The following is a 25,994-nucleotide window of genomic DNA, read 5'->3' on the forward strand; positions in this document are numbered from 1 at the left end:
GGAATTTCAAATGCAGGAAAAGAAGAACATGGCTTACAGGGGCTTTAGGGCTACAACTCACAAACATGATGTTTCAAGTACAAAAACTTAGCTCAGATTTTTCAGAGTTTAAATGTGACTTCCATACAACTAAGTGTACAGAATTTTCTAAAAGAAAACATCTCTTCCAGGAAATGCAGTAAGGGTTTCAAGCATTTCAACTTCTGTCTGCACGGACCCAGGGACTTTTGAACTTAAGAGCACTAAGTCTGTCAAGCATTTTCCCATTGGGAAATACTTTCTATGGGAACATGACCTCAGAGTTCTTATTCTGGTGTTCCTGTCAGGTGCAGAAAAGACCAGTACAGCTATGACACAACATGGTTATACCCAGAAGATGGAGAGGAAAAGTTTTCATTAGCTATTTGTTTAGCTGGCAATAAATGTGGTGTTTAGTAGCTGATTCCATGTTGAGTTAAGCTTTGGTACAGAACCGTCAACAGTGGAATAAGGCAACATACGAAACCCAGTGATAGCCCAATGGACGCACGAGCTTAGCAGCGCATTTCTTATAATTAATAGCACCCACATTCAAACCTGAGTTCTGATACTGGTAGCCCAAGGGTTGGATGGGGCTTCCAAATCTGCTTTGGCTTGCAGTGTTTTGTTCTGTTAATTGCATCACCATTAAAAAATCTAGAGGTTCTTAAAATTTTTGGATTTCTGGATTCTCTTGAAAATTGGAAGATTTGGCCCTTGACACATGGTAACAAATGGCTAGAGCTGATACTTTTCAGGTCACAATGGTCTCCTTGCCTCCCTCTGTCTACACTATGCTGCAGCTGGATCACTTTCCACTTATCATCACACTTGTCCCTGTTACTTCTCTTTTCCAAGAGAAGTAGTTCTCTGTATCCATGACTCTATCAAAGTAGCAAAACTTTGATAAAAAGTGAAAAAAATGTAGCCTGAAAGGGCAGCTTCATATATATACGTCATCTGCTTGGCCACTGGTGGCATATGAGTTTGCTTTTCCATTCTAAAATAGTGGAGCCTGACTTTGTTCCCTCCCTAGGCAACGCATTCTCTACTAACATCTCCCAACACACACAGAGGTCCTCCAGGGATGTGTGTAATTTGCAAAAGTCCCCCCTCCCTCCCATTCCCACTGAGTCATACCCCACTTTGGTTTAGAATCATTGTACTTAAAACGCTGAAGGAAATTCTTATTGAATCAATCATTCATTCCAATTGATCATAAGTATCTAAATTACCGTGTAGCTTGGAAATTACTCCTTTGAAAAGGCCTAACACCTCAAAAAGATCTTTGGCAAACTAATTTATGCTCCTTGTCTTAACACAGTCCTGGAAAAGAACTGAGACTCTCTTAATGGTCCCAAGTGGCAGCATTCCCAACTTGCAACTAGGCTACATTTTAAAAGTTCATTTTATATTGGTTTCTTGCAGCTTATAATTCCTTTCTCTTTAACAACAATATTATAAATGTTGATGATTTCTCCAAGGTTTACCCAAAAATTTCTTTTTAACCACGCAAAAGGGATTGCATCATGGTGTTTTTTCCTGCAAAATTACTCAACAAAAGCTCTTATTCCTTCAATAAAGTTGACGTATTAAGTATTAGAAAATACCAGGAAATGCTGCTTCAAGGCAACTGTCAACTAGAATTGCTACTAAGGGGAAGTAATATTTTCCCTAATTGTACCTAAGGAGGGCTTTCCTCTTATAAAGGGTAACACAGTGGGTTTTTAGCACAATTACCAGAAAGCAGAAATCTCTAAAAACTGGTCCCACCCTTAAAGAGATAGTATAAAAGGATGCAAGACCCCTCAGTTTGCACCCAGGAAAACTGCAGGTACTCAATTCAGATGCCAGTCAGTAGGGACAGTGAAGAGAGACTCCTTGCTTCACTAAATAAAATGGCGGATATGAGTGCTGTCCTCTAAATGCTTACCGCGAAGAACTTGTTTCCCAGAAAAATGGCAGCACATGGATAATAAAATGAGGATGTGCCCTCACATCAGCATTAATCTAGCTTCTGTGATAAGAACTGTGGCTGTTATGATTACTCCTGGTCAACAATGGGCCAGGCCAGTTTCAAAAACAAGTACCCCAAATCATCCTGTCTACATGATTGTTTTACGGGCAATTCATTCCTCCAGTGGAGCTTCCTGTACATGCAATCACTTGTTTAAAGACCTGGACAAGTGGAAGCCAGCAGAGATCTGCAACGCATTGAGGAAAAATCTGACATAGTTTCTGTCCAAGTAATGGCCAGCCCTCCAAGGTATGTAGTAGTCAGAATCTTGCCCCATGACTTTTGAGTTGTACTATGAAGTTCTTATTACACAGATATCTTGAAAAGAGATTATAAATATCCTTGAGAACTCCCTGGGAGGGGAAAAGATGCTCAGAGCCAGCTCACATAAAGGCCGAGTGATCTGCCTAAGTGGGGACAGTGAGCTAACGGTGGAAGAGAGAACAGGGTCAGTAATACCTGAGTTCTGGGCTTTAGCTACAAACCCAGAAACCATCCTGCTGGGGCAGTGTCTATGGACATTCCTTCTCCAAGTCAGAGATGTGCTGTGGGGAAAGAGAAGAGTGGGCAGGAAGGAATGTACAGTAACATTTTTCTGCAACTTCTTGGCTCTGTTTGTTTTTACCAATCACATGTATAAATGACTCTAACCATTTCCCATGTAGGAGTAAATTGTTATCTTGCTGTCATAGAAAATAGAATCCTATCCTGCAAAGCTTCCACTCGTGGAAAATCCAAATGTCAACTGACAAAATACCTGGATGGGGAAGTCTCCCACCCCCTCCCCATTCTCCCACCAGAGTAAAAGGCCACGGGGGTGGAGGACAACTGGAGAAGGAAATGAAATCATGCGGGTTCACCAGGAAAAGACAAAGTGTTGGTGGCAGCAGAGTTGGTGAGTGTGTTGTGGGCATTACCTCTTGATGAGGCTTCCAAGAAGGCTCCCGCTCAAGTCCTGGTGGCTCTGAGAACAAGCATTCTTGCATCAATAGCTAATAGGCTGTCCAACCAGATGTTATCTGGGTGGGATAAGAGGGTGAGAAAACAGACCTGTTGTACGCTGTTGTCAACTACATCGCTGTGGTCAGAGAAGGCTGGTTGTGTAGTGTTTAGCAGAGCACCTCATTCGTAGTGAGGCAGACCAGACTACGTGGCTGTTTAAATCCGTTTCCTCTTGTGATTGGTAAAATACGAGAGTTATAATCATTCATGCATTACTAAAGCCTCCTTTCCATCATTTTGAAGGAAGTTTTTTTTTTCTAGAACAGAGCATGCATCCAGCAGAAACCTAAAGCGTTGGTTTTTCTAAGCGATCTTTTGCAATAAGCACACTTAAAAAAAAAAAAAAAACTGCATATGGTACCTGTGACGAGACTGGAGATGATAAGTGGTAACACCAGCATCTGTAACATCCTCATCAGAAGTTCCCCAGGAAAGGAGAAGTACTTGACTTCCCGGTAGCTCATTTTATATGGTCGGAGGGTAAATCCAAGGATTGTACCTGAAGAAAAAAAAAAGGAGAAAAATTGAGTCTTTTTTGAAACGGAAGTAACGTTCTAGAAAAATGAGCAAGTATTTGGCTGGTAATCACTCCTGTCTGACAAGAGTAAATTTATTTAAGCAGCAAATATTTGTGCCGCTTTGGGACCAAGGGGTGTGCCTATCTTTTCAGTCGTAGGATCTGGCTGAATCCAGGGTTTCACGTAGAACTTATAGAAAAAATTTTCCTGGTTTTAGCAAATGAAAAATTTCTTTGTCTAACTTAAATGCAGTGGAACCAACTTTGACTTGGTTCTGTACAGAGTTACAAAGATTGGGGCATAACTAGGAGACAATTCATGTATACATGAACAAGGCAATATAGGGACAAAAAGTCTTATTATAATGAAATTCGTTTGTAACAACAGATGTTAGAACTGCTAGCATAACTACCTATAAAGGGTAGTGTAATTTTATTTTTTTCTAATTAACAAAACTCTTGTTCACATTGTTAATACATTTTCATCATCTCCTGGTCTGCACACAATTGTGTCTACACAGTCTTGATATCGCCTTGGCAACCATTTTGCACAGACTTGTTAGTTGCTGGCGAGAGAAGACTCCAAAATGAGCAGAGACTTTTTTCCCAAAAGTTTTCCTTGAAAACTTAGGGGAGAATAGGGGGAAGAGAAAGCAATTTCCCTTCTGCTCCTGGAACTTTAAAATATATTTTTAAAATGATGACTTTCTATGTAAATCAAATTATGCATGATACCTTTTGAAATGTTAGGAAATTCACAAAGGTATTGAATAAATTTACTCCCTCTCCCCTTTCCTTAATTTACTTTTCTTGCCAAAGGAAATTTACTTATTCCATTATTGTAGACATTTTCATAATTTTTGCCCTACTCTTACTAAAAGTTATGTGAGTTATAGAGAAGTACTGAGTTCTCTAGAAGCTAGAGGTTGGAGGAGGGGAAGAGAAGACTGGGTAGACACACGGTTTTCCAAAGGAAGGAAGCAGTCCTTTGAGGAAACGGAATCATCCTAACTTCTTACGAAATGGGCTTCTTCTCTTGTGAAATGGGGCACAAAGTTCATTTCAAGTGTCATTGCAACTCCAATGTCAATTCTTGGGTCTCAGCCACCAAGAAGCATCCATTCTTTAATTACATACTGTGATATTCCAATTAAGAGTCTGAATCTATTTGACTAGAAAATCCAGCTGATTCAGTTTTCAGGGCCTTCAGGAAAATATTTATTGTTTTTTTCCAATGTAATGGTAATATATTCAGGAGAGAAAAATTGATTTGGAAAATGTAGAAAAGTGGAGGCAAAAGCCTGCCCATATAGGTTTTACCACATAAATAGCAAATAGCTAATGCTTACTGAGCTCTTACCACGTGCCAGGCATTGTTGTCAGTGTCCTATTTGTGATAGTAAATTTAATCCTCACAAAAACCCCAGGAGGTAGGTACTATTTTACCACCAATCCACTGATGGAGAAATCTAATCACAATGCACCTAAAACTTGCCCAATTCCAATAGCTACTCAATATCAAAGTCAAGCAGCTACCCAAGTGGCAGAGCTGGGATTTAAACTTAGGCAGTTTGCTTTCAGATTTTACATTCCTGACCACTTCACACACTTCCTGCCTCTCCAGTAGAGCAGAGACAACCACAGCTAGTGATTCAGTGAGTTTCTTTACAGAATGTTCCCATACAGAGTTAAATATATGGAAATCACACAGAATATACTTTTCCATATATGGTCACCATAAACTCCACTTTAAGGCCTCATGATGTCAGATCCAACGACTGCATCAAAATTTACCTAATACAGCCTTTATTGTTGAACATTTAGATTGTTTAGCATTTTTCACTTTTATGAAACACCATGATGAATATATGAAGGCTGTTTGATACTTAGGAATTTTTTTTAGTGTAGATTAGAGAAAGGGAACCAGAACATTAAAGAATATGACTACCTCAAGTCATGCTATCAAATTGCTTTCCCAATGGATTGGCTCAGCAGTTTAATGCTCCATCAGTGAATGAGAAGGCTTTATTTCCTATCCCTCCAGGAGCAGAGAGTATTATCATAAAGAATTGCTATAAAAAGCAAAATCTGTGAATGTGATGACTAAATAGTATGTATTTCTCTTTTCTTTTGAATTTATTTAATATCTAATGATGATCATTTCTCTTAATTGTATTTTCTCTAAGCATTTATTAAATCCTAATAGTTTAAGAGTTTATATGTGTGTATGTGTATGGATTTGGTATAGATTCTTTATATAATAAAGGTAATTACCCTTTGCCTATGTATAAAATAATATTTTTATAACTATTTTTCTAATTTGCGTGGCATATGTTATTATGTTAAAATGTACAGGTGTTTTGCATTTTTATAAAATAACGTTTACATATCTTTTTATTAGGTGATTTCTTCAAGAGTTATAAACTTTAACTTCCCTCTCTCTCCCAAGTTTGATAAATCTTTCATTGATTTTTCCTTTTTTGATTGTTTGCTTACTTTGTCTTAAAATATTGAAACTTTAACCTTCCTGGAACTTGGTTTGGGGAATGCATTTAACTCCAATTTTCAGTGTGCATCAACAGCACATATGAATTATAAAAGGCTCTGGTTGTATGTGGTTCTGTCCTGCTTGTTCATATAAAGGCCAAGTCACACCGAGATAAGTGCTTCATCTTATAATTATGTAAGTAAATATATATATAATTAAATAAATTTATTTAAATAAATTAAATAAAAATATAATTAAGTAAGTAAATAAATAAATATTTATAAATTTTAGTTCCAAGCAAATGTAATTTCACTGGAATTGATTATGTTTTCTGATCTTTATTTAAATGCATTTAAATATATTTCATTCGATTGTAACAAAAAATATGCACAGTAAACACAAGAAACTCATTTTGGTCATCTGGAACTTGAATGTATCAAGCTATTAGGAATTTTAGATATCCCTCAAGTGACAATTTAAGACCAGGTTTGCTTTTACAAGCTCATTTCTAAGTTGGCTGCTATTAGAAATGTATTTACTCATATACAACAATATTTCCAAGGGTGGGTAGGATCCTGGCAAGTCCAGAAAACCTATTTAAGTTATAATTTAGAAAAAACTGAAGACTAGCTGCTCTACTAATGATACAGGTTCTAAGAGCAAGAGATAAGTCAGTGTAGATGAATGAAGGGATTATTCTTTCTAAATAGTAGGTGCACTTGATCCCATCTCCCAAAGTCTAACCTGTGCGAACACTGGCTCTACCCTCCTCTCTACAATCACACCAGCTGTATCCAGCCTCTTTCTCTCCTTGGGTGTTCTTGGTACCTTTTCTTCTCTTCCTCCATCAAACCCTGCATTTACTCAGTGCAACCAATTTTCATCTAGGTGTTAGGAGGGAAAGTAAACCAGTTCAGTGAATGAATTCTGGGCAATGTGTGAATGAGAAAGTCTTTTAACTCTCCAACCTGCCAAATAGGTATCTAACAGAGCAACAGCAAGACAGTTGAGGAGGCAAAATCTCAAGAGGTTGTGATATTTTTCTTCTGTCTTCTTCCAGTCAATTAGCAAGTCTTGCTTGGAAGTGTAGCCCTGGCATCAGCTAGTCTAGGATGTCTCAGGTTTTTTATAGTCTCCAATACATAACCCACATTTTCTAAAAGCTCTTCTTTATAGTAGGAACAGCAGAGAGGAGACATCATCTATTTTTTTTTTTACTTTTTTTTTTTTTTTTGTGAGGAAGATCAGCCCTGAGCTAACATCCATGCTAATCTTCCTCTTTTTGCTGAGGAAGACCAGCTCTGAGCTAACATCTATTGCCAATCCTCCTCCTTTTTTCCCCCAAAGCCCTAGTAGATAGTTGTATGTCATAGTTGCACATCCTTCTAGTTGCTGTATGTGGGATGCGGCCTCAGCATGGCCGGAGAAGCGGTGCGTCTGTGCGCGCCCGGGATCCGAACCTGGGCCGCCAGTAGCAGACTGCATGCACTTAACCGCTAAGCCACGGGGCCAGCCCGACATTATCTATTTATAAGGGATAGTTTTAGGTCAAACGGTTTGAAGAGAGGAGTTATTTAGAGTGATAGCACATTGCAAATATACTTTGAATCAGTTTTGTCCCTGACTATGCTTTGGTCTGTTTACTATCTCTGGGTTTACCAAGTGAGCCATCTCTGCTCTTGGGAAAGAGGAGATTATGTTGGGGAAGTGGATTTACTGAGCCCTTACTATGTGTCAATGGTGGCATGATCCTCATCACAACTTTATGGGGTAGATATTATCATGTCTATTTTAAAGATGAATACAGGAATGCTCAGAAGTTAGTTAACTTGCTCAAGGTTACAGAGCTAGTAAGTGGTTGACCTGGGGGATTCTAAACAAAGCCCAGTGCTCTTTCTATTACACTTTAATGCCTCTCAAACACAAACACATCCTTGTAGCCTGGGCCTGAGGACAGTTCTCAAAAGAGCCTTGCTCCTGAGTCTTCAGCATCTCTAACCCCTAAATCATGGAAGCACTTGAATAATAATCTTGGATCTGCTAGTCATGTCCTGGAGGTACCCAGCACGTCTTGGAACCCATCATAGGTCTTCTTACTTGTTGAGGACCTCAAAATAGGGTTATTAGTACCAGGTCACTGTTTAAAATGGTTACACTAAACCCCTTTTTATGGAATGCTTTAACTACACATTTAAATTTATTAATTAAAATCGCCTGCCTTTTCCCTCCACAGCACACTCTAATTCTTGGAAACCATCAGTAACAAAGGTGGAAAGGATAGTACATAACAACATGCTTCAGGTTCCCGTGCTTAACGACAACAGCTAACAGTCTCCAGCACATGCAAGATGCTAAGTCCTCACAAGCACATTACCTCACAGATACCATGGAGGCCAGGGCTAGTAATACCCACAACTCACACATGAAGAACCAGAGTCATTGAGAGGATAGGTAAGCTGCCAAAACCACACAGCTGGTACAGGTCGGAGCCATGGTTGATGTAGAGAGGCGTCAAGCTGCTTCCCCAAGGCCAGGTGAGTGGCTGAGGTGGATGTCACACCTGGCTGTCCAGTTCCAGGCCCAGACTCTCCCCACTATGCTGTACTCACAACCTCTCAAAAGTCTCACTACTAATTTAAAGAGCCTATGTTAGTACACAATATTTTGCCTCTTTTTGTTCTATTTTGAATTAGGCTAACTAAACATAGAGCTTGAGTTGGGGAAAGGTTTTGTTGCTTTTACTTAACAAAGTCAACATCTAGCTCTTTTCAATTCATTTGTTGAATAAATAAACAAAAGACGTTTTTCTTCATCTTTCTGCTCCAACAAACAGGCAGCGTTAGAGGTGAAGCCAGTGTGATAAGGTCAGCCAGCTATCAGCATCAAATTAGGAAGAATTGCTCTGAATGAGAAAATTGCTTTTTTGGGTAAGCAGTTCAGGTTTCTGATTACATTCTAGCCCAGCAATTAAAAAAGCCTTCCCTGAAACATGTTCTTACAGCCTGATGCACAGACTTCTCAGAGCCCTCTACACTCTGCCCTTCTAACCAATTAGAGGTAGCCGGGCGAGTGAGTCCTGTTTCCCTTTGGTACAGCAGCTCACTGCCTCTGCAGAGCTGAGCTCCATTAGTGGGCACTTATTTGAAGCACATTGATTGATGTTCCCAGAGCTAATAAAAACCTTTATGGCTACCAGATCTTTAATGCAAAAGAACAGATCCTTTATTATTGATTACTCTGCAAAAATAACAATAAAAATCAGAATAACCTTCCAGCAGGATTTGTTAGAGCTGAAGCAAACTTTGCAAAGTTTGCATCTTGGTGACATTGTATAATACACAGATGTCACGAGCAATACCCAGATCGCTCACTCTCTGTAAACCATCTTATATCATTCCTGCTTTAGTATTTTAACAAGAATCCAGGAAATATCTTAACTAGAATGTTTATAGCGATCAAAATGAACTGTGCTAGTTGGATGCTATGAACAAAGATGCGTTGTTATTTAAATACTTTCTCTCGCCCTAACGTGGAAAGCTCAAGAAGGGAGTCCTTCAGGGATTCACCGTTTCCCCTGGGGAGTCTACACAACAAACACTTCTTTGGAAGATTAAATATCACTTTGCTTTCTAAACTAAGAAACAATGTGCACACTGGAGCCTCAGAAAGAACACACCATGGGCTTGCTTTTGAAGGCCAACACCCAAACAAGTTAAAACCTAGACCTATTTTAAGAATTTGGTCAATATTTAATCTGATAAAATTATTGAAAATATTAAGAAGCCAGAAAATATTTCAGAGTAAAAGAATGAAGCACAATTTGAACTAAAATTTGGACCAAATCACCACTTCGCTTTTGGTAAATGTTGGAGTTTGAAATAGTAAAATTTTACTAACGTTTTCACTCTATCTCCAAAGTCTGTCATGAACATATTGGCAGACCAAAGCCTTCTAGAATTTTCACAATGCAAAATTCTCAGAAAAAGAGATGATGCCCCCAAAGAGCTCACATGCCAAAAGAGAATCTAAAAGTAATAGTGGCACTGATCATGAGAGAAAGACCTCACGTTCTGAGGCCACCATAAGAAAACTACCAAATGCCCACCCAGGATGAGCCAACTAGCTCTTCTAGCACTTACACTGCAAACCAGTCAGAAGGACATTCAAAGTCATACCCAGAAAAAGCTTGACCTTCAGATCTTTAACCAGAAAGCGGACCATGCTGTCCACTTGTATGCAAGATGGCTCAAGGTAAATAATAATATCAAATATTTTTGTTGATAACACATCACTGGTTTTATGTGACAAAGTGCTACTATTTCCCAGGTACGATTTTTTCATTTATGTACCAAAAAAACAAACCTAGCACTACTTTGTCTCACGGTTACAACAATTTAATGTATGATGTAACAAAATCACAGGAGTGACATCCATCATCTTTGCCATATTCTATTGTTTAGAAGCAAGGCCACAGATCCCGCCGACACTCAACAAGTGAGCTGCATATGGCAGTATGGGGTCTGTCTAACCTGAAAAGGTCTCTAGGCCTCCTCACCAAGCTGCTTCTAGTGTGGGGTAGACATACTCACAGAGAAGATGCTCTGCAGATATAAGGTGAATGAATGATGCTAGGATTCTAGTCCTAGCCCTGCCTTTAACTCTCCAGGGGACCTTCCCTATGCCTCATTTTTTTTCTTTTCTAACTTATTAATGAAGAAGGCTCCAAGATTTAAACATCATCCTCTTTCTTGCCTGGACTACTGCAGTAGCCTTCTAACTGGTTTCCCTGCTTCCACTTTGCCCCCTGCCCCCCCAATTACAGTCTATTTCCAACATAATACCAGAAGGACCCTTTCAAAACCTAGGTCAGAATGTCACTCCTCTCTGCTCCCTCCACTGGCTCCCCATCTCCTGTGGAGTGAAAGCCTAAGGCCATGCGATGGCCGCACCTGGCCTGCTTCCCCAACTCCACCATCCTCAGAACTCAGCCCCTACTCTTCCCCTCCCTCACCTCTGTTTCAACATTTGCCTCCTTGTTGTTCCTCTATCACCTTAGACACGATCCCACTTTAAGACCCTTGTACTGGCTCTTTCCTTTGCCTACAACACTCTTCCCAGATATTCACAAGGTTTACTTCCTTTAAGACTTAATTCAAATGTCATCTTCTTAATGAGGCCTACTCTGAATTTTCTTCTCCCTTAGCTGGCTTTATTTGTTTCAGTAGTTATTATCACCTTCCAAAATACACTATGATTTTCCAATTTATTATACTTGTTTATTGCTGTCTCTGCCTGTTGAAATATAAATTTCCATGAAATCAGGTTTTTTTGTTTTTCTGTTTTGTTCACTGATGTATATTAAACCCCTAAAACAGTTCCTGGCACATAGTAGGTGCTCAATATATTGTGGAATGAATGAACAAACAGCATGACTTATTCTCTTTCAGATAACCAGCTGGTGTAGAACATGTTTCCTGAATGGAGGAATCACTGCTCTCTGCTCCACAGTAAATCCTATTCCCCATGGCACTCTGTGAGCAATGTAACCACAGGCCCCCCAGGACCAGTTCAACAGACCCCACCCTATCAACAGAGTAGTTAAGAGTTGTCTTTTGGGAAACCCCTTGTCCAGTTCAGGCCGGTTGAGATTACCAACCCATCAACTGCGCCTGCACAAATGCACGATAAGGGACCTTTTTGATGTCAAGGAGCTAAAAACACCACCCTCAGATCATGGTGATGCTTTGTCCTATGAAGAGCCATGAAGCTTGACGATGCTTGCACAGATCATCAATTACCTCACTTCTTACCTCCAATCATCTGTCTCCACACTTTAGACTGCCCTGCCCTTCATCCCACAAATTGTGCCTCAAGCCCTGGATCAGGGAGACAGATCTGAGGGCACACGCCCCCATCTCCTTGCAGATCAATCTTGCGAAATAAAGCTACATCTCTTTTCCCAAAAGCTGACGCCATAATAATTGGCTTTTTAAATGTGCATCAGGCAAGAGAACCCCAATTTTGTGTGGTAACAATAGTAGCAGACACTAAGGAACATCCCCTCTCTTCCAAACGGTGATTGCTCTCTCATGGTGTGTGGAACTGGGTCTTGACTGAACTACAGTTTCTCTTGTGTTTAGGTTTCTGGATTCACAAACCGGGAGCTTCTGATCCCTATTTCTCTCCCAAGGCAGGTTTTTTTAATATGAAGGAAAGCAGGTGTGATGCTGTAGAAAGATCATGGGCTGAGAGTCAGAGATGAGGGTTCTCGGCCTGATACTGCCAGTAAATTATGCTTGTGGATACCTTACTTAAATGATTTAATCTTCATATAAGACCTACAGGGTTTAATACCACCAGCTGATAGATGAGGAGACTGAGCCCTAGAAAGAATAAGACATTGTCCAAGATGACATGGCCAATAAATGATGTCGACAGAATGGGGTTTCAAACTTAGATCTGTCTGTTTCCACAGCCCATGTCTTCAAATCACAAAATCTCTTTGGGACTCTTTTTTTTTTTTTTTTAATTTGAAAAATCGGGGGGGAGGGATAGATGGGAACAGGCAGTATCTAAGATCCTCTTAAGTTTTAATATTCTTAGCTAGATGTTCTGAGTTTAAAAGAACCATGTAAACCAAAAGCATTATAAATCTTAGCTGCTTTATTATGAATTTATCTTGTTTCTTCTAATGAATTCTAAAGTCCTTGATAGTGCTTATAAAAGCATTTAATAAGTCAAAAAATGCTTTATCAATTTGGCCATTACAGTTATTATAGCAGTGACAAATAAATGAAAAGCAATAGGATATATTGGGGTATATGAGGAAGCCATCTGGTTAAAACTAATTTGGCCTGACCTTGTTTTTCTAAAAGGGGCTAACGTGGTCTGTTGAGCATGCATTGTATATCTGCTTTAAATATTTACTATGTCCCAAACAAGAATGATGCCCCTAAAAATAGGGATGTAACTTCCCCCCATATCAGCATTTCTTTAAGGGTAAACATCTCTCCCTAAACTAAGGATTAATTACTGACCTGCTGTGCTTACCTTGTGACCACTCACCTTGTGACCACTGACCTGCTGTAATCACCAATCTGCTGTGCCAGCAAAGCAATCTCATGACTACTGTAAAAGGGACATTCCTATTATATGTGATGTATGCTCTTTGTTCCAGGATGCTATAGAACCACTCTGTACACTCCACTTCTTCAGTGCCCTTCTTTCCTTGGGGAAGGAAGACCCCGGGCTAATCCTCAGATCTGGCTCATAATAACTTCACCCCAGTTTTGATTTACAAATTGATTATGGATTATTTGTGTCAACAGCAAGTATGCAATAAATAACTATTTGAGAGATCATAGGAAAGTTTTTATTTCAGAACTTGGCTAGATTGTGGCCCAATCTGGAGATATCGTAAGCTTGTCTCATGCCAGCCTGATGAAGCTGGTGGACATAATGTTCTATTAGTCTATTTTTTACAAAGAGGGCAAGGGCATAAGGGTGAATTTACCTTCCCAAGAGGTCTGCTGGTTCCTAGTCTTTTGTTTCAGCCCTAACTTCCAGGCATTTCCTGGTGAGAAGCTACTCTGTGGTTGAGGCAACATTTTAACCCTCCCCCACTCCTCTGTTTCCACATCCTCCAGAGATTTGGGCCCTGGCTTGGCTCATTCTTTTGTCCTTTGGTATTTCCTGTTGCTGAAGGTGGGAAATACCTGCTCCAGCCTTGTTCCACCAGTGATGCCCAGAGGAACCAGCCCTGGGTCACTGATGACCAAGCAGGGTGCAGATGTACCTCAAGTTCACATGGCCTGCAACTCTGACAGATAACTGGATCAGAAGAACCTTGGAGTTCTGAAAAGCCTGGTGCTTTCTTCCTAAAACTGCACCAACATAAGCTTTGTGAAATGGTAATTTAATTTAGAAATAATCTTACAAGTCTGTTAAATGTCCAATCCATTGTCATTAAAAAAAAATATTCTATTTTAGAAACAGCAACTAAAATCATCAAAACCTGTTTCCTTGCTTTCTGGTAAAAGAAAATATTGTTATGAGTGAGTAGAAACCAGAAATGAAATGAAACATTTAAAATTTCCAACTTTCCCCTCTGCCTTTTGCTCGTGTGTCAGGCCACACAAATTGCAAAGCCCACTCATCCTTACCCCTGGCAGGGGCAGCAGTGGGGCTAACTCTTTTATAAATCCCACAATTTAGGAGAGCAAATTACTACAACCTCTACGGGGTACAAATTAGCAATACTTATCAGTATCCCAAATGTGTATACCCTTAGTCTCAGCAATTTCATTTCTATATCCCATGTATTTCCCAATACTTTACCTGGGTGAAATAACTTTTGTACAAGATTATTCATTAAGCATTTAAAAATAATATCTAAAGGTTGGAAACAACTTAAGTGATCAATTGGGAATTGCTTAAATAAATTATGGTACACTCATACAATTCAGCCCCAAGACAGAATGAGGAGGCTCTTTATGTGCTAATAAGGAATGACACCTTATTTGATAAAGTGAATGATAAAGTGGAAAAAGTAAAGTGTAAAGCGGGCTATATATACTATGCTACCATTTGTATACCAAAGGCGACAAAAGAATAAATCTGTACTTATTTTTATACTCATAAAATAACTCTAAAGGCACATAAGAAACTAATAACAAGGTCAAGTGGATCCCTGGGGGACGCCAGTGGGTGGGATACTTTCATTTTATATTCTTTTGTACTTTTTGATTTGCGGCAATATACATTTATTTATTTCACAAGTAAAATAACAAAATAAGTAAAAAAAATGGCCCACGATTTTTTTCTTACTGACTGAATTCTATTCTACATCATTTCTGTTAGACGCCTGCATCTTTCCAAAAAGTCACTTCGGATCTGGCTGGTTTCTCCTCAGTCCTGCTTTAATGTGCTATAACAATGAGTTTACTTAATTTGGACCATGGAAAGGAAAGTCACTAGTTGTGCTCAGATTTATAGTGAGTGGATCACTTTCCGATCAAACAGCTCTTTTTTTGGAGACAAGGAAGTGAATCTGAAAAAACTTTGAACTCAATCGCTATAGGCTCATGTGCTGCTTCCACCAACGAGCCGTTGGAGTTACAAGTGTACCAAAGCCGAAAACTCACATTGTAAACCACTTGGCAAAGGTAGTATGCTCTTTCATCATCCATTGTATTGTGTAAAGCATTGCAATGCCAGAACTTACACAGCCCTGGGACGTTCACTGAATTTCAGCTTTGTTTACATGACTACTTCATTTGCCTTAAGAAAGCAAATCGAAGACAAAAATAAATAAATAAAAAAGAAGACAATTTTGATCATAGGCAGTCTCTTAAAAGACTCATAATTCCCTTCTTGATGGCTTTACCTTCACATCCATCAACAAGCTGAAGACACAACCAAGCACATGTAACCCTGAGGTTTTGCCTTCCTTACTTTAAAGATGGAATTTCAAGTGTTGTAATGAGTCTAATAGCAAGGGCCATCTTTTCAGGGTGAGAAGGGCAGCAATTGTCCATCTCTACTCTCATTAGGGGTAAATGAGCTTCATCTTACAGGATTCTGAATAGAAAGGCTCTCACGAATAGGTCATTGTTTTCTCTCTGAGAAGCAGCGGCAGTCTGTGGCCTGGAATCGCTGTTGGAGAACTGGAGAAGTCTCGCCGGGGACAAGAAGAATGGAGTTGCCTTCTCTGGAGACAGGAACTCAGTCTTGAAATTCAAAACTTAAATTGGCTTTCAACTTATTGCTCCTAAATCTACCTTTGATCTTTGATATGATACACAGAGAAAAAAAAAGGAGTGCCTTTCCCCTACCTTATCTTAATTCATCCAGGGTATATATTCCTTTATCTAGTTTTGGGGTTTTTATTCTTCTCTTTTTGGTTGCAAAACTGCTTGAGCACATCTCTTGATTGGGTATAGCGATGGGAATATTCTCGGTCTAGGGACTAAACTCTGGGCAATTTTGATAGCACTGAAGCTTGACATCAAACTCATAATTTTTATATTCAGTGAGCACAATGGCTACATTCTGTGCCCTGAAGTGTTCTGTGTGTTTCCTCATCTTACAGCAATGATACAGCTCACCTAGCTGCCAGACCAAATACTTGATGAATGATACCACCCCAGTGTTCCATAAATATCAAGTACTCCAACACCTGGAATGTACAGCTTGGAAAAGATGGAGCTTACATTCCAGTTGCCTCTTCCAAACAGTGTAGGCTCTTCACAACCTTGTTTACTCTAAAGCAAAAACAAACGCCCACAATTTTCCTCCTCTGATTTATGAGATGAGTAGAAGACTGAAGGGCAGAGTGGCTTCTGCAGAGGTGTACCTCACTTGTGTCCTCAAATGTTGATTAGGAAACATTGATCATCACACCCAGAGTCAGGAACTTGACAGTCCTCAAGGATTCAAAGCAAGAGAAGGAGGTTGCTTGTTAGATGGGGAAGAATGGGTTAGAATGGGTTGGGAGATATCACTATGGGGAAAAGATCCTTGGAATTGTACAGTTTCATGGACTGGAAAGAATCACTTGCGTATCTTATTCCATATATTCTGATGCTTTAGAGGAGGGCAATTAGACTTAAAATGATAGAATTTTGGAGTTGGAAGCAGACATTAGTCCAAATGTACTTTGCTGATGAGGAAATATGAGGCCTAGAGATTTGTCTTAAATCATAAAGTGAGTTAGCTGATGGCAGAGCGGGGTCTGTAACCAGGACCTTTAGACTCTCGGTGCTTTCTCAGCTGCATTCCAGACATTTGCAGTTACTAATTAGAAGGGGGATCGACTGGCCATGGCCTGCTATAGAGTGCAATGGGAAAGCACTTTGTAAACCAACACCGCAACAATGGAAGGTATTATTATTGCAGGTAATTGTTCTAAACACACCTGCTTGTTTGATTACCTACTTGAAAGAGAAACAAATTTAAAATTGTCTGCTCAGTTTTCTCATTATCTGAATTAGCAGGAAGAAAATAGAGCAAAATAAAATCTAGAGACAATCTTAGAACGTTAAGCCTTCTACCTCCTACTTCAGAATAACCTTTACCAACTCTGTTAGAAACCAGCAACATTTCTTCCAAGTTTTCAGAACCCCTCATCTTGCCTGCCCTCCCTCTGACGGGGGTGGCAGTTAATGAGCAGTAGACACGGAAATGCTGGAGAAAAGGAAAAACCAGGAAGGCGGTGAACTCTCAGATGGATCCCAACAGGTATGCACAAAAACGCACTATTGAGTATGTTAAAACATTTATTGAAAATATTTTCTCAGCAACTTCCCATTTTCCAGAGAGAGATATCTACTGTCAGGCACTCCCTCCATTAAGCAGTCTGTATTGTGATAACAGCTGTCTGGGGATTACTTTCTGCTTCGGCTCAAGAGGCCAGGCAGGTAAGGAACAGATAAGGACAGTATCACTTAACTCTGAGGCTTTCATCTCTGCCTTTCAAAGCCCTTTACAACCATTAAATCTCTTCCTACAGCTCTCTTGACTCTCTTCTCTAGCTGGGGAAAGAGAAGCCACTTCTCTTAGACCTAAACCAGGTGACCACTTTCTCCCCTTCCCACTCCTTGTCCTCCCCACATCCCTGGGTCTCAGTGCTCTAGCAGATCAGCATCATCAAATCAGTATGTATTTTCACTTGATGCCATAGCAAAGATGGAAGCAAAAGACGAGTGGTTTACAGTTTCTATGGACACTTTATCTGCCAAGCATTTAAGGAAATTATTTAAGGCCACATGGTTATATGTGGCAGAACTGGGATATAAATCTTGGCGGAGAGGTGTTATAATTATTCTGTTTTGCACATGAAGAAACAGAGGCTCAGTTCCAGAACTGAGACATAAGCCTAAGTGTCTAACTCCAGAATCCGTAGCTCTGATCCACTCCCGTATACCATACTGGACTATTCCCCCATGATAGGAGCCAGCTCCCTGAAACGCTTTTTGAGAAGGTGGAAGAGAGGGCTGCGATCCAAATGTGCCGTGAGTCAGGTATTTGCTATTACTGTCCCTGACAATTTTTCTGTATTTCTGCTCCCTAGAGACCCTAGCAGACTAGAGTCTGATTTTTCTCTGCTTCGTCTTCTCAGAAGGCCTAACTCTTCCCTCCCAGCCCTCTGCCTGGGGAGCCTGTGTGAGTGACAGCAAATAGCTGAACTCTGGTAACACGGCGGGGGAAGGCCCGCCTCGGGAGCCACCCTCCCCCCAGCTTCCTGAAGCTCCCTCCCTCCTTTCCCATTTCCAGGAAGTGTTGAAGAAATCTGTTCACCATTCTTTGAATTCCTGATGTTCAACCTGTGTGAAGATGCCTTTCTCTTGTAAGCTGTGAGGATGTCAGCATGGGTGCCAGAGTGTGCTCACACCACTAACTCAAGCAGTTGGCTAGTTTGGTCCCACTGCCACTCACTTCAGTGCAGTAGCTGATAGTTAACCACATGGATGAACCCGTTTGGCTGAACTAACTGACTCAGCTAGATAGTGCATATGTGTCTGAGGCACAGAATACCACTGTGGTATTTCTTGGAGATGATTGCTTTTAGTCATAAAGAAGGGCCTTAGAATGAATTACTGTTCTGAGAATAGACTCACTTACAAAGTCATTGATCATTATTCATTTAACATTCAAAGACAGAACATGTCCTCGTTCAGTCTGGAGATAATATTTTCCAAATCTCTATTTACACTGAGCCTCTTGCCCTGTGTCTCCACTGTAGTGGCATTCCACATCTCAAACCCAACATATCCCAAACTGAACTTATTACACCCCCTCCCCAATCTTCTTCCTGTATTCTACCTTTACTGGTGGTACCATCACCACTCGGTCACCCAAGCCAGAAATGGGACCACTGACCCGCAGTCCACCTTTTCTGTCAACTCTCTCCCGCAATCAATCACCAGGACTCAGGACTGACCCTTGTAATGAGATCTCAATTCAATCTCTCCTTTCCATCCCTCCTGTGGATGGTCAGTGCACCGCCTAGCTAGCTGCTGTAATAAAACAAGAACAGACATTCTACGAGGGCAGGGACCAGCACCCAGAACAGCATAGTGGATAAGAGCATGAACTTGGAGCCAGAATGGTGGATTTGAGTCCCAGTCAATATGCATCAACTGTGTGATAAGTACCTGAGCTTCAGTTTCCTCATCTATAGAATGAGAATAAAAATACCTCCCTCCCTGGCTTGTGAGGACTAAATAAGGCTAATATGCTAAGAACACTTACAACAGTGCTTGGCACAGTGTAAGCGTTCACAATAAATATTATACATGTACCACAGATGACAAAACCAAGACTCAGAGCAGATAAGTTGCCTCCTTTAGGATCACACTGATATTAAATAATACAGCTGGCATATGAATCCAGGTCTATTCTTCATCAAAAGCCATACCATTTTTTTTCCACATGGCACATCTAGGGCTCCCATTGTGGTTGTTAATAAGAAAGTGGAACCTCTAAAGTACCAATAGAGAAAGACATCATATATTATATAGAACAGTATGCATAATATGATCTTATTTAAAAAAATGTTTAGAATTAATTACAAACTTCTCTATTACTACCTCTGAATCTTGCATACTCCTTTGTCATCTCATTTTTCATCCATCTCTCCTACTAAACTACCTGAGGGCAGAGATTCCCCATTGCATAGCACAAGGCCAAATACACAACATGCAATATTAGTTAAACTGCTGAATAGCATCAAATCTTTTTTTTAAAAAAATAATTAACTTATTTATTTAGCAGATAATAGATAACTGTACATAATACATGAATGTGGTAAAAAGCATTCAAACTATGTAAAAACTTATTTAGAGGAAAGTAATATTCCTTCCATCCCATTCCCCAGATATCCAGCTCCGATTCCAAAAGGCTGCCATGGTGACCAGTTTCTTGTATATCTTTCCAGAGATATTACTGAATTGCATTGAATTTTAGTGCAATTTAAATTTATTGCCAAAGAGTATTAGGGAATGCTGGGAAATGCTTTATACACATTTAGCCAGTAAGTTTTCTTTCCTGAAAAGTCACCAGTTTCTCTCCAACCCATATAACGGACTAGCTAAACATAAACTGTGTGTGTGTGTTAAGACTAACAGCAGAGAAAGGTGCTTGTGAACTCCATTAGGTAAAACCACTATCTAATCCTATGCAATTCTATTGACAGATTCCCTCGTCTTGAAGCTGATCTTATGATCTATTTCTTCATAATTCTATGGCCTGAGATTTCATTTTTATCATGCTATTCATTCCCTAGACATGGAAAGAGTGGCATTCAGTGGCATGAACATGACAAAGGGCCTTCCCTTTCTTTCAGGGAGATGCCTGAGGTCACTCTAACACAACTTACCACATTTTGAAATGAGAAACTGCTTCCTGGAGGAAGAGACAGTAACCACTCTTCTCAGTGTGGCTTTTGTCAGACAGATGTCTACAAGAGCCCTGGAAGACACTTTATCTAATGCATTATCTAATAATGAACTCTCTTAAAGGGACTTAGCACTTTTCTCAAGTTGCTAACCTGCTCCTGTTACATGGACTTCGTCATAGCATGGCACATTCAGACTTTGACATCACTTAGAAATGACATTAGAAATGTCATTACTGGGCCGGCCCCGTGGCGTAGAGGTTAAGTGCGCGCACTCCGCTGCTGGCGGCCAGGGGTTTGCGGGTTTGGATCCCGGGTGTGCACCAACACACCGCTTGTCAGGCCATGCTGTAGCGGCATCCCACATAAAGTGGAGGAAGATGGGCACGGATGTTAGCTCAGGGCCAGTTTTCCTCAGCAAAAAGAGGAGGGTTGGCATGGATGTTAGCTCAGGGCTGATCTTCCTCACGAAAAAAAAAAAAAAAGAAATGTCATTGCTTAGAAATGACATAAAATTGCACAAGTGGTTCTATGCCTGTGCTTGTAGAGGAAGTGGTATTGAAATAGTTACAATTCTCTGCTTTATTCGAAATATATGGATTCACATGTCTCTACTCCTCCTCCATAATATTTTACTAGTTTCCACTTCCACACATTAAATGCATTTCATTTTATTTCAAAAAGACAAAAGAAAACAGACTGAACAAAAAATTCACCCCAATATACAGATTTTCCCAGTCTTTTTTTCACTAAAAGCGATCAAAACCTAAGAATTTGAAAACTAAGTAATAGCTATAGTTCTTCTCATCTCATCTTTGGGGAAAATAGCTATTCTCTTCTTGCTTGCTAGCATCTTTCCAGTTTTTTCCTATGCTGCAGTATATTAATTAGAGAGTTGATGTCCAGACATGTTCTTTCCCTATTATTTCTTTTAGGGCTGATGTAGACATGGTACCCAGTGACAAGCTAAATGGAGTCTTTTTTTCCACTGGACCCTCAATGGAGGATGTACCAAGAGATAACTGAAGGGTTCTTCCTTCTCTTCTAAATCTGTTTGCTACTAAGTTGTCTATTTGCAATTCCAAGTCCTTGATGCAGACTCAGGGGTCTCTCTGACTGTCAATGAGCTCTTTTTATTTGTTTCTTTGTTAGTGCCTTCTTCTTGTTATTTCTACCTCCTCAGTTTCCATTAGTAAAGCCAACCACAAGGGCATCCTGCCAAGTTATTTACTCCAGCTCAGCCAACTCATTGCAGTTCTCACAAATCTTAGGAAAGTCATCATTGGGCTAGGAAATGATCCCAGAACTCATAGAGAACATGGACTCTTAAATCCTGGCATTATCTTCCTTCTATTAGAGATGTTATTTCTTTGCAATATTTATATTCTTTCATCCGTCTGCTGTCCATGTTCAGGTTTTATTACTTTCCATTTCATTATTCTTTAACTGAAATATTTCTGTCCTAGAAATTGAACTCTTGTGTTTTGAACACCATTTTGAGTAAGTGTTTCTGCATCCTTTCCAAACATACTCCAGTATCACTGAGCTCTATTATTACACGTATAGGATTGCAAAATAAATGGATATTTGTTAAATAAATGAGAGGGACATGGCTTAATCATTTGTAGGAGAATTATAAGTTTTCTGCTGAGTTTAATTGGGTAAATCATATAGTAAAATAGCAACACTATGTGAACGCATCTAGCATTGGTTGCTAATTGGCTTCTACCAAGACATAGCAGCATTCCTCTTCCTGGCATTTCTCACAAGATGTCAACTAAAGGCAGGATGGCAGAGAGGTTAAGAGAATGGCCTCTAGCACTAGACAGCCTGAGTCTGACTTCCAGCTCTAGCATTTACTAGCTGCATGACTTTAAGTTGCTTGATCTCTCCATGCTCAGTCTCCTCATGTATCAAATGAAGAGCATAGTAATCATACCTACTCACTCACTTCATAGGCCTGTTTAAGGATGAAGTGAGCTAATATATTGAAAAGACCTAGAAAGTAGCTGAAATAGTACTATACAAATGCTCATTATTCGTTGCTACTGCTTGGCTTGACAATGACTGTAATTCAAAGAAAAAAATGAGGTGAGCATACTGCATTTTACACTGACTTCCAAGACAATGACATGGTACTGAAATACTTCTTCCAGGAATGTATTCAAACCTGGGAACCTACTAAAGAAAGCCATTACTTCTGTGAGTCTATCAGGATAATTTCTCTTTGAACACCTCTAAACTTAATCAAATAGTCATTAATCACCAACAATTACTAAAAGGAGCCAAAGATGTTAAAATGGAATATATCTAAAGTTCTGTGACAAACTATACTCTTCTGCTGTATTCCTAGTTGTCTGCAATTTACAAATCCTATTTTTTTGGATAAAGTTATATTTATATTTATATGCTGCAGAATTTTCTTAGTTTTTCTTGTCATTACCTCTTTATATTTGATCGAGATCTTGGCAAACTCCAAGGCAGAGATTAAAACTGTACATGAATGCCTTTTTTTTGGTGGCAGATTAGTAGATATTAAAGTTAGAGTGTTTTTTACAACATGACATTAACTTATCTGTTTCCAGCCTAAGGATTTCTATATTGGTTCAATCAAAGATTCCAAATAAGTAGTTTTTTCAGCTGTATTTTAAAGTAGGATCAATGCCACCCATAAGTTATAAACTATAATTTCAGATACCAATAAATCCAACAAAACGATAATGTTTTATTAGTATAGATTACTTTCAACAATGTTAAATTAGTAAGAGACTGAAATGTTTCAAAAAAGGTATAGCTATTCACGGCAGGGGCTTTGAAGCAATGAATGAAAGAGATCTGTGTTAACATTTTCCCCAATTTACCTTTCCCAGTCACTGGATGAGAGAGTGCAAATACATAAAAGATTCAGCCTCTGCGTCTAAGTGTTGATACTCAGCTTCAAGTCAACATCAGTAAGGAAAGAATTACTATTAGGGACCTGTATCTCATTTTGGATATACTAATTATATAAACTAGTTTTAAGTGAAAAGTGACATTGTATAATGATCACATTTTGGCCACGTCTAGCGTGCTTGCTTGTTTTTATTGCTATTTAACTGCTCAGGCCTAATGATTAAATGATCATTCTTTTATCCTTACATAAGATGGGAAAACATTTGATTTATTTCCCTTCTCCACATAATCAACTGATTTGCATAATGCCTAATGATGCTTCTTTCAGACTCCCATGTGTTTACCATATATTGCTCCAAACATGCCAACAAACTGTCATTTAATGGGAAAAAAATCTTGAAATTCAGAGAAAAGCCTGGGCTATCATTTTGAATACCAACAATCAGTCCATCTGATAATATTCCCAGGCAGCCAGATGCCCCAGAGAAACAAGATCCAGTTTTTTTTTGGTTGATATCAAATGACTTACCCACAATGACAGCGGTGACAGTGAGCAGCACAAAAGCATTCCGAAATAGGTAGCTTTTAACATCTTCCTTTGTGATGTTCTGTACTTTCTTCTTGGCCAAGAGCGTGCGTTTACGGACTCCTTGCTGGAATCTCTCCATCCTGCCCCCCATCCTGGGCTCTTCTCCATTATTTTTAGTCATATTTGACTTCTCCAGGAGTTGTCTCTTCTTTGCACTTCGATGTCTTGGAACCACCCCCAGAAAGCCAGACCTCTGGTGTTAGAGAACACAACTAGAATGGGAGAGAAAGAGACAAGAGTTTCAGCCTGCAGGAATGAGAAATCAGTGAGCTCCACACTAGAGCAAGCTGTTAGCAAACCGCATCATCTCAGTAGGAAGCAAGGGCTGGAAGAAGCTCAATGCCAGGTTTCAAGGCTAGAATGTACATATTTTACTGGACCACGTGTGAAAAATGGGCATAAATTCAGAACAGATGAGCAGAAACTTGTGTTCTATTTTTAAAAAGTTGTCCTTCCCCCTCCAATGAGGCTATAAAAGGGTTGATCAGAGCTGAGTGTGACTGAGCACCCCTACCTCAACCCTACCCGCCGCCGGAACCTAGCGAGTGCTTTGCACAATGTACGCCCTCAATAAATTTCCAATTGAATTGAATGCACAGGAAGTGCTGAATAATTACTTAAAGACTTATGCTGTACATGGTGAAGGCATAAACAGGTCAATAAAATGAATTAAGACATTGATATTTCACATTGAATCTTTCTGTAAGTAACTATTTCTGCATTAAGAAAAAAACCATGATAATATCAACCAGTAAATATGGTAATAAAAAGAACACAAGTACCCACAGGAATTGGGAAATACATTTGACTATTTTACAGGGTAACTTTTTAATTTTTTCCATGAAATAAGCAAAGTACTCTGGGCACATCTATAAATGATCTGAAATCATAATTCATTTTCATTTTTATTACAAGTACAAAATAGCATTTGTCTTTGTGGCAAACATACTGGAGTCTTCTGAGGAAACTCTCACTTCTAAGCATTTTACGATTTAGGATTTCTAGAACAGATGAGGCTATGAATCGAATTTTCATTCCAAACATTACAGTGTGGGGTTTCTAGTTTCTTTAGAGTGCTCTTAGGTTATTCAAATATATCTAAGTAAATCTCTCCTCGGTGGAAATCAGCTGTCTTGAAAAATTAAGGGATTCCTCCTGCTGCTTTACAAGATTTCTAATGCATAATCTTACCCATGGTCAATCCAACTAAAAAACGGTCATGCCTGTGGACGTATCTGGCAACGCAAGCAGCCAGCGTGTGCCTCCGTGGGGGTGGTAACTGGATCCAAGTGTGGAAAAAAAGACTTAGCAGTTTTGACTTTTAAATAAAATTGCAGGTTAGGGTCAGTGATAATAAGACCTACAACGTGTTTAAGACTTCACAGCAGATTAAAAGTTTAGGGAGAAGTGAAGCAGGGGAGACGCGAGAGACTAGATTTTTTTTTTTTTTTTTTTTTACGCTAATCTCTGATTCCCTTTACCAGTCACTTTCAAACAGACCAGCTCAGCCTTGATTCTTTTCTAGATCTGGAACCACAATCTGCCCTCAATCCACTCTGAATGACTCAACTCCAAATTAAGAGAGGACACGGCATAAATAGACACCACGCGCTCATTATATTAAATTACTAACGTGGACTTTATCTACCAAAATGGCTAGCTTTTACTCTCGCTACTCCTCTGCCTGGGAAACAACATACACTGGCAGAGAAGTGCAACGAGAACTTAAACCCAGCGGGAATACAGGACGTTAGGCTTACCTTTTTTGATTTTGTAACGGGTGGCAGATACCCCAGGCAATGACAAGGTGAATTCCCCGGCAGGTACAGCGGAGTAACTAAATGCAGCGAGCGACGCATGCATGTGCTCTGAAACTGCAAGTTACTATCAGGGCAACTTAAGAAAAGGGGAGGAGTCTGTGCCCGGGAAAAGGGGAGTGGGGAAAAATGAAAACACCACGGGGAAGGCGGGGGGAAACCCGAGGTTTCTGGAATATTGATGAATCTTGGCGCACCAGAAGCGTGCTTGCTGGCTTTTTTTTTTCCTCTTTAGACCACTCTCACGCTTTGTCAGTTC

At 39.7% G+C, this 25,994-nt stretch overlaps 1 protein-coding gene across 2 annotated transcripts in view; it reads right to left on the reverse strand.

Annotated features, from left to right (window-relative positions):
- The window catches only part of SLC1A3 (solute carrier family 1 member 3), a 76,520-nt gene extending 50,741 nt beyond the window's left edge, over positions 1–25,779 (reverse strand). Inside the window, exons 1-3 of one of the 2 annotated variants that reach the window (XM_058564217.1) lie at positions 25,679–25,779; positions 23,859–24,130; positions 3,399–3,536 (exon numbers count right to left, since the gene is read on the reverse strand). In XM_058564217.1, coding sequence (XP_058420200.1) covers positions 3,399–3,536; positions 23,859–24,039 — 319 coding nt within the window. In that variant the 5' untranslated portion in view covers positions 24,040–24,130; positions 25,679–25,779. Of the gene's footprint in view, positions 1–2,952; positions 3,020–3,398; positions 3,537–23,858; positions 24,131–25,678 lie in introns of those variants that run through there. The other variant, XM_058564219.1, reaches the window with a different exon arrangement.
- Positions 25,780–25,994: the final 215 nt, after the last annotated feature.

Source organism: Diceros bicornis, chromosome 20 (genome assembly GCF_020826845.1).
Source record: "Diceros bicornis minor isolate mBicDic1 chromosome 20, mDicBic1.mat.cur, whole genome shotgun sequence".
Lineage (NCBI taxonomy): Eukaryota > Metazoa > Chordata > Mammalia > Perissodactyla > Rhinocerotidae > Diceros > Diceros bicornis.